The following is a 9,731-nucleotide window of genomic DNA, read 5'->3' as shown; positions in this document are numbered from 1 at the left end:
CCGGGCCATGGAAGGGGGCCGCAGGAGCGGGCAGGGGCCCCAACGACGTTCCTACACTTTATTGCAGATGACAAGATCCAGCGGGAGCTCGACGGGACAACTCACAATATGAAAGTATTTCAAGAGGTCTCTACACTGATGTGCGGAAGCGGTTACTCGAGGACTGTCTTGCAGTGTAGGGAAAAACTGAAAAAGATGAAGAGTGAGTATCGCGTAGTGAAGGACAACAACAAGCCGATCGCTCCGCCTACACTGCGTTACTATAGATACTACCCCAGTTCCTAAACTGTAATGGAGACGCGCCATAAAGTGAGCCAGTCCTAACGAGCGAGCCAGTCCTAACGAAGTGAGCCAGGCCTAACGAGCAATGCCGTGTAGTGGAAACGCGCCATTAGACAATTTGGACATCACGTTCGTATTACATTTAATTGAAGTAGTTATTGAAAGTCTACAGTATAATGTAAATGCAGGCAGAAAGGACTACATAGAAGCTACTTTATCCTAGATCTGGCGAAAACAATTCTTAATAGATGCGAGCAGCGCCATGTTACTGACTGGCAAAATGATGGCCCGCCCCCTTTTCGGAGAAAAAAAGAATCAGATCGCCAATCACAGACCTCCAATTACATTGTGTATGACTGACGATAATAATTGGGCACCTTGTAGATCAGAATTGCATATTATTGTTAATTTTTTTTTATCTGAATGGCGAAGAGCTCAGAATTTGTATTTACCGCCAGTCAATTGATAAGACTGTAGTGATCACTGATTGACATAATTCACTCATGGAACTACAGGTTGGGGGTATTGTTCCGCACGGACATGTTTGTTGACTGTACGTACTGTGTGCCCTCCTTTCTTCTTCCTCTTGTCTTCCCGGGATTCAAGCCGACAACATGTGTGTTTCTGATGCTCAATAAAGCTAACTTTGTACCTTCGATGCACCGCCTCCGACTCCCGTCTCTCGGCACTACATTGGTCACCCTGATATAAGTCTCGCAGAAGTATCCGAGACTGAACCGAACATGGCAAATAACGCAGTTTTTCTCGAACTGCCGGAGTTTTTGGGAGACGTCTGCGGCTGCTTCGTTCGCACCGACTGAGCCTCGTTTCGCCCTCCGCGGAATGACCGATGACGACGCACGCTATTTCGACATTGTTTCGGCACTGGGAGACAGCAAGCCTTCCGACCACATGGAGATGATGCACGACCTGCTAGGTACGGAAGAACCCGACTTCTTTTTCATGGAACTGTTTCTTCGGGACATGCGGCCGCATGTCCAGCCAGCGCTTGCTAACACGGCTAGTGTTGAGTCCCGCGCTTTAGCCGAAGGAGCTGACCGGTTCTTCCTGACCGCCCGCCGTTTTACCCCTGAGGTGCTGGCCCCGTCACGCAGCGGCACCTTCCCTGGCCCGGCCCTCGCCTGCGGCCCCTGTGGTGCTTCCTCCTGGACGCGAGGATTGTGTCCATGGTCGACGCGTCGCATATAAACGATTCTCTCTGACCAATCAGCAGTCGAGAGTGACGTCACAGCCTGGTTGTTTCTGGACCTAGAACCCCAATTTTATGGGGCCAGAAAAACTGTGAATTAGGACCGCTAGCCGGTACTAGGCCAAGTGGAAACGCAACCAAAAGCGTGCCGCTGATGTCACAGCCCTCTTAAACGGGGCTCCGCGCTGTAGTGGAAACGCGCCATTAGTGTTTATTTTCTCTATTATTTTTGTTTGTGTTGGCCTTAAAAATGAATACAAAACTCAGTCCAACTATCTGTAATGTTCAAATCTGTAAAGCTAAAATAATGGGATGAACTTTTGAGATCATTGTACATTGAGCATGACCCTTTTTAAGAGGTACTCCTTGAATTATATATTTTATTATGAGGCCATCATTGCTGGAAAAAGGACCAATCTTCTTACCAGATATAAATACATTAACTTTTCTAAGGTCACTTTGTTCTATCTGCAGAGCCAAGGCTTATTGCTTTATTACTCAGGCACTAAGAGACCTGCTGACTGTTATACTCTTGAGTTTAAAAACATTCCATTTACACACGTGCTTTACTTTTTACTTGTATTAGGTTGTATTGTATAAGAGGACTTATAAGTGGCAGTGTGTAGCTGTGACTGTGATGTCTGTTTTGGTGCTAAAGCACAATATAAGCAGCTAATTAAACTACCATTTTACCAGCATGGGACTTGATAATGAAACTACCTTTTAGTCACATACTGTAAGTGCAGTTTTCTAATACTGTGAATAAGGAGAAGGGAGTATATGTTTTCATAGGCTGTGTATGAATGACTCATGTTCAATAATGAATGGCCTTGAGATATGCAGTATATCCCATACATCCATAACTATTGTGGCACAGTGTGTATGTATGAGCCACAGTATGTGCCTTGTAAAGTTGTTAATGTACTGATTTGATAGATTCAGTCAACCTTTTTGAATGAACACTTATGTGTTGTTTTGTTGTTAATGGTGTATTTGGTTGATTTTTACTATAGAATAGGAATGTGTGTTTTAAGTAGAGCAACAATATGTGTGGTTTCTCACAGTGTGTGCATCATGTTCTGCCTTTACCTGTTTGTGGTAAAAAATAAACCTATGGAAAACAAGTCATTCCTATTAGCGTTAATTTTTTCAACTAATTAAATTAATTACATTGTAAAATGAAACTGTTCTAGTTACGTTCTGAGTTCCAAAGATAATTAGTTATACATTTGTTTTGTGTGTAGATTGGAAGCATTTAACAGTTGGTATGTGACATACCCATTTATATAAACCAATTGACAGTTATCAAAATGTTGACAGAAGATTATAGGATCAGAGAAAAATGTTAAAGAGGCCCTATTCTGCTTTTTGGGGGTTTCCCTGTAGTGTGTTCTATACTGTAGCTTTCTGTGCATTTAAATGGTCTACGAAGGCTACCTGTGTTCCCTCCAGAGGGAGTTTCTCTCCCACACACTCCCACCCTGAAACATCTCCATTGGACTCCTTTGTTTACTGCCGTAACATAGTGACATCACTATGTTACACTCACACTTCTACTGGCTAGCGCTCCATCACATTGTACGTGATAGGTTAAGGGGCTGGACATCTCTAAGCAGTTGACCAATCACAACAGAGCCGGCCAGCTAACCAATCAGAGCAGACTGGGCTCTGGTTTCAGACAGAGGGTGAAAAGAGGTGCTGCAACACAGGCAGTATGAGAACAATAAAGAGCTTTTTGAACATTAAAGCATGAAGACATGTCCCAGCAGAGACACTACATACTGATATGAAACCTGAAAATGAGCCCCTTTTATAATATGCTGATTGAAAGTCAAAGTCAACTTTAATATCAATCTTACTCAGTTTGTGTTTACAGACAGAGCGATTGAAATGACATTTCCAACAATCCCGAACATACAATTATACAATATAGATATGTATAAGATATGTATAAAATATATAGGTTTGTCTCTGTGCCCCTGGGCAGCCTGTTCTCTCAGGTGTGATGTTTCATCCACAATCAGGTCAGGCCATATTGTTTGGCCCACATTGATGCAATCCTCACTCGAGACAGATGATGAATAGCAAGGCTTTGTAGCAGTGATTGTATTACCTGTCAGAGCAGAGGAGAAGCTCAGGGATAAGCCCAGTATCTCTGATATATCACTTACTCCCTGCCCCCCCTCCCTGTGTGACCTTAAGGCTGTGATCATGAAAGAAATGTGGTTAAATTGGCACCCAGGTTTCATTTCACTCTCATCCCACTCACCACTTAACTAAGATAACCAAATGTCAGACTTTACGTTCATTTCTCATCAGTGTGCTCTTGTTTCAGATGTGCAGATTTTAAAATGTTCCAAATAACAGTAATGGAAGAAAAGGTATTACACCACACAGGGAAAATACTGCACTGCAAGTTAAAGGCCAGCATTTTAAACCTTACTTAAGCTAAATAATGTAAGTATTTACAGTGTGATGTAAACGGAGTATCAACATTAAAACTGAACACTTCTTCTATTGGTACTTAAAATGTACTCTGATGATTAAACTTGCTTACTTACAGTTTATGATTTAAAGGTGGGGTATGTAATTTTGGAGAAACCAGCTCGAGTAATCTAGAATTTGAAAGTACGCAGCCGAAAAAGATCTGCCTCTTCCTTCAGACTTCCTTACAGAGCCCCTCCTCCAACACACACGAACGCGCACATGACCAATGAGGGCACGAGATAAGTTTGTGCACAGATGGAAGGCTGACAGGCAGGTAGGCCATCCAGTTATATTACCCGGGCCGGCTCAGATGATTGGTCGTGCTTTTTACAGTACTACGGCTTCCACAGATGACATTTATTATGGATTTATTGTCAAAGCATTTAATGTATTCATTGCTATCGGGATGTTAAGAACATTCCATGGAATATAACAAAAAGTGTTTCTGAAATAAATGACATACCCCACCTTTAAGTAAAATATGTAATTGTTCCCTCCAGCACAGCTATTATATATGATGGATACATATTACTGCTGCTTTAATGTGCTGCACGATACTGCTGTAAGACGGCAGTAGCTACTCAGAGAAAACTTTACCCATCAGTTAATCAGCAACATTTAAATACAAATCCTTACCATGTGGAGATGTGGGGTTTACACTGACAGGAAAGGTGAAGGATTGTTATCTGAAAAGTCTTTAAAGTTGTCGGACTAATGAAAAGAACATATTGTCCTCTGATATGGGGTAAAGTTGCAAAAGTGGAAATATTCAAATAAATTACAAGAACCTAAGTAAAGTATTTGAGTACATGTATTCCACCTAGAAGATGCTGCCATCAGTTCAGTGGAGTGTAGATCTGCATGTTTCTGCTCTGTGAACATTCTATTACATTTGACTGCTCGCTTTAACTTCAGATCATTTAACGCAATCTCTGCAGCCACTCTGTCAAACCCCCACACTCCTCCAGTCTCCCAGTCACTCCTGCACCCCCCTCCCCATCTGTCCCAGGACCCCCAGAGAGGTTAGTCAGTGGTAGAATTAAAAAAAGTATATTTGATACTACAATATTGAGGTACTTTACCTCAGTATCTTTTAATCTTACTTTTAACCGACAGATGTACTTACTTTGCAGATTCCGATTCAAGATTCAAAGTTTGATTGTCATGTGCTCAGCAGTAGCTATGGCAATGAAAAACTGAAGTCACGGGTTCCTCCAACAATAATAAATAATAATAATAATAGATTTATTTTGTTAGCGCTTTTACAGGTGCTCAAAGACGCTTTACAGATATAGTGAAAAGAAAAGAAAGGAACAACAAATACATATATAGTTAAAGTCAAATAATACAAAAACAATCACACATTAAAAGCCAGATTGAAGAGGTGCGCCAATTTAATTCAATTCAATTCAACAATGCGCCAGTTTATACCAAATATAAATCAATAATAAATAAACATTGACATATAATTAAAGGTTAAGATATCCAGCAGCAGTATATAAAGTAATTAAAATGAGCTCCACCTTTAACCGTTGTGATAAACACATTAGTGATCATAATCTAGATATTTCATATGATTCTGAAATGGGCCATTATGCTAACATATACTTTTGGCACCCTATATATATTGACTTCTAATACTTTTGTACGTTTATACTTACCTAACATTTTGGATGTGTGTAACACAGTATTTGTACAAGTTATTGTTGCTACTTTTACTCAAGTATGAAATCAGAGCACTTCTTCACCTCTGCTGTCAGCGCCCCCCCCCCCCGCGCTCTGCCTCTCTGCAGCACTGTGTGCACGCTGCCTGTTAATTACAAGTGTTACTATTGTCTGTGTGTGAGTGGTCAGGGGAACGCCTCTATTCACAGAGCTATTTTGTGCCATGAAGCTAAAGCACTGTACAGCTCTAGCAATGGACACCTGAATAGCCCTGACTCATGCCCCCATTGTGCTGGGACCCTCTGTGTGCAGAGGCTTTGTCCCTCCCCATTACGCAAGCACCAATTATTTCTGGTTGTCTCTTTTTGCAGTCTGAAATGAGTCTTTAACGTGGTTTATTTTTTTTCTGTCTTTCCTCTCTGCTATTTTTAGCCCACTCAGCGGTAAATGTAGCTCTGATGCGTAGCTGCAGGAGGTTGTACAGAAGGAGCCGTCACGATAAGTCCCATTCTCTATATGAGCAAAAGGTCACATTTGACTGGAGCTCCCATGTAGGAGCAAAGTCCGTTTCATGGCTGTAAAGTTATTAAGTTTGCTCAAGTACCATTTTGTTTCACTTTTTGTTCATTTACACTTCTACATTTCTGAGGACAATAGTTATTTTTCTACCTCTTTACATGCGTTATTCTGCTCATTTAGATCAAAACAAATATAATCAATAAATAAAATATGATGTAATATTACAGGAGAGCTGTAACACTCAAGTGACTAACATAACACATGAGACACTGAAATGGGTCATACTGTTGAAATGTTACTTTTGTTACTTCAAGTTCAGTATATCTAAGACTAATGTACTTTAGCAACATTTTGAATGTAGTATTTACTACTAACAGAGTATGTTCCTGTACTCTGGTATACTGCAACCTTTTAGTAAGAAATAAGATTGACGTACTTCTTCCACCACTGTCTGTAGCAGATTACGACCAGAAAAGATTACTATGTTAACTTGTTAATAACATATTTGACAACATACAACAATAAAAAAGTTGAGTTTCATTTTGAAGGACTATCCCAAAACCCCAGATCTTTACTGCATGTTGTTTTCACTGGTGCTGCTGCAGGAAGCGTGAGGTATGTGTTGAGTTTCTGCTCTAATCTGCACAGTGACATGCTGGGGCGAGACCCAAACCCTGGTGCAACATGCTGAGCTCAATGTGTTCCTCAGGACACGGCAACTTCCTACAAGTACCTGGGAATCATGGAGGCAGAAGCACCCTGTCAACTGTTGCTTGTTTGTTTATTTCATTCAAAGTAACAAGGCAGAATTCCATGAACAATAAATATAACTCATTAAATTAATAACACGTAAAAACATCAGTTAGTGGACAAGTGGGAACATTGCATTGCCCTTAAAATAATAATATTAATAATAAAGTGTGAAAACTTTCCCTTTAGAGTGATCAAAGTGACACGTCTTAAATACTATTAAATAAATGTGCTGTTAAACAAATGCGTGGATTTGGTCAAATGAGGAATCGCTGGTTCCGAGCGCTCTGACTGCTCCAGTTCTTGGAGTCTTGTCAACTGAGGCTCTGCGTCTGCCTCCCCAGTCCTGCGTTTGTGCTCCCCACCACGTGTGCCTGTCAGCTCACACGGCTCAGCTTCCTGTAAAGGCTTCTTTCTCGGCAGAGAAAGGCGCAGTCATACGTTGGAAATCCTGGAACGCAGACTGCTGAGTCACTCCTCCTTGGCCCACGAGTTCACCATGACCCGAGAAATTAGTTGGAAAGTTTGGCTGACGTGAGTTCTTTTTTTTCCTGCCCCTCCCGCCTCTCTCTGGTTCTCTTTCCAACACAGACATCAACACAGGCCCTGTGCAGTTACTTTTCCCCCAATGCACACAATACATTCATATTCCACAGCGGGTTTCATCGGTCCGGCAGGTTGATAACAGGCACCCACTGGTCCAAACAGCGGCTCTCTCTGCAGAATCTGGTCACTTTGCTCAGCGCAGGGTCCTTCCACAGGGACGACTGGGGATTCTGCAGGAGAAAGCACATGAAATGAAATGTTAAAACAGACTGCACAACTACTGCTAGCAACAGTTCCTTACAAGTATTAGCAATGATCTTAAAACTGGCTCAGGGCAAAACAACCCTGTTTCCAGTCTGAATGGAAGTGAGCAACATGTAGTACTACAGTAAACAGATGTGAGTAATGACACTTACAGTAACTAGGACACAGTGCAGGTCCATGGGCTCCCCTCCAGGCTTCACTCCTCCCAGGATTTCTGCCAGGCGCCTCATGTTGCTCACCCGCAGGATGTTGATGTCATTCTCGCAGCAGAATGCCTGGATCAAGGTGAAGTGAATCTGGAGCGCCACATCCTCCTCGTCGTCTGTGGCCAGCAGACACAACACCACATTGTCTGGATCTCTGCACGAGACAAAGGCAAGGCAGAGTTGTCAGGAAAAGGATATACAGCTCAGGTTTAAAGAAGAACAGTTAGCAGAGGGGAAGCTGCAGCATTTCATTGTTGTTAACTTACGCATTTAGTGACTTTGCTGCCTCATAGACTCCAGCAGTGATGCAACCCTGAGGCAATGCAGAGCGCAGGACCTCCTCTAACGCTATAGCCACCGTTTCCATCCTGAGGAAATAGACATTATATGTACTTATTAAAAGATATCAGCCAGCAAACACATACAACACAGTCAACGCAACATCAGGGTTTCCCTTCCATTCAAGAGAGCCTTAAGGACACCTATGCAAAGTAAATGTAAAATGAATGTGTGGAGCAACGCTTTTCTGCAAGCACAGATACGTTAATAAAAGTTAGCGAAAACATGTACAATTGCATATTTTAATTTTTTTTTTTTTTTTTTAATTCTAGGGGGAAGACCCTGGAAACCTCCACCAAATACCTGCAGCTGAGGTCTTACACATTACAAAAGAAAGGAATAATAAGACTTTAAGGTTTGTCCAAGTTATCCATGTGTACACAGTACACTGAAAGGTGTTAAGACTTTACAATGTGAACATATCTGCGTCATACAAGTTTGACTGAATGACTGAGCACGTAGTGTTGACGCAAGCTAAAACAACACAAGTGAACGTGCGCTAACTTTAGCATGATTACTGAGGTTAACGCCAAAGATGGGGCTCTTAGGGGGCTTAACTTAGCACGTTTAGTGACCGTTGCTCTTGTATTACCAGCAACCAATACTGAATATGAGACAACATGTGGCTAAATGTCAGCCACAACTGACTGCATGAGGGTAAACTCAGTCAGTTAAATAAAACGTGTCCAGGTTAAGGTATTTGCAGTGTTAAAAACGGAAGTTCACATCAAAGACAAGTTAGTACCAAATCAAAAAACGAAGAGAAATGCAAAAAAGGTGCAAAGCAACACGAGCTTACCTATCTGAAGAATTATCTCCACCGGTTTCTTCAAAAGTCATATTGCACATCCGAGCGGTTTGGTGTGGTAAAATATCCAGAGCGGAGATAGAGTGCTTCTGTGAGCGGAGAGTCTCACCGTGTACATACATATGTGTGCCGGGAAGAGCGATGCTTCCAGCACTCACAGCGCTGCCCGGTGCTCATTTGCATAACACCGTCCCATCGGTCACGTGCAACTCTGATTTCATTTTCACCTCCGTGTTAGGGAATATAGCGACACCCTGTGGCTGTGTAGAACATACTGCAGTTTTTCAGGTAATTTGCTGACTGTTTACCAAACTGTTTATTAAATATAGTCTATATATTTATATATTTTTCATTATGCATACACATGTTCTGTGTTCCTGTTTACAGGCCGTTAATACATTTGTAGTATTGTCTAACACAAATAGACTATCACTTCATTTTACATTTGATTTATGTTCCCTGTATTTGAAATTACACAAGTTTATATTTTTCTTATTTTTAATTAACTTGCATGATCTTGTTTTTAAAATGCATATAAGCATTGTTGGATTGTCTTAAAAATAAGATTTTCAAAGCACTGGGAGAGGAGGAGCAAGAGGAAGAGCGCACATATTAGTGGACTTATATTTAAATCTGCAAAGTAATAGTAACTAAA

At 41.5% G+C, this 9,731-nt stretch overlaps 1 protein-coding gene across 1 annotated transcript; it reads right to left on the bottom strand.

Moving 5' to 3' along the window:
• Window positions 1-6,925: 6,925 nt before the first annotated feature.
• gadd45ab (growth arrest and DNA-damage-inducible, alpha, b) lies at window positions 6,926-9,240 on the bottom strand. The gene is made up of 4 exons (XM_034235589.1): window positions 9,068-9,240; window positions 8,196-8,297; window positions 7,876-8,083; window positions 6,926-7,689 (listed from the first exon to the last, which is right to left on the bottom strand). Exons 1-4 carry the CDS (start codon window positions 9,196-9,198, stop codon window positions 7,576-7,578), a joined length of 555 nt encoding a protein of 184 aa, XP_034091480.1. The 5' UTR covers window positions 9,199-9,240; the 3' UTR covers window positions 6,926-7,575.
• Between the last annotated feature and the right edge of the window lie 491 nt (window positions 9,241-9,731).

This window comes from Gymnodraco acuticeps, unplaced genomic scaffold (assembly GCF_902827175.1).
Source record: "Gymnodraco acuticeps unplaced genomic scaffold, fGymAcu1.1, whole genome shotgun sequence".
NCBI classification, from domain to species: Eukaryota; Metazoa; Chordata; class Actinopteri; order Perciformes; family Bathydraconidae; genus Gymnodraco; species Gymnodraco acuticeps.
Note: the sequence above shows the minus strand (reverse complement) of the source record. Positions and strands in the feature narration are given on the sequence as shown.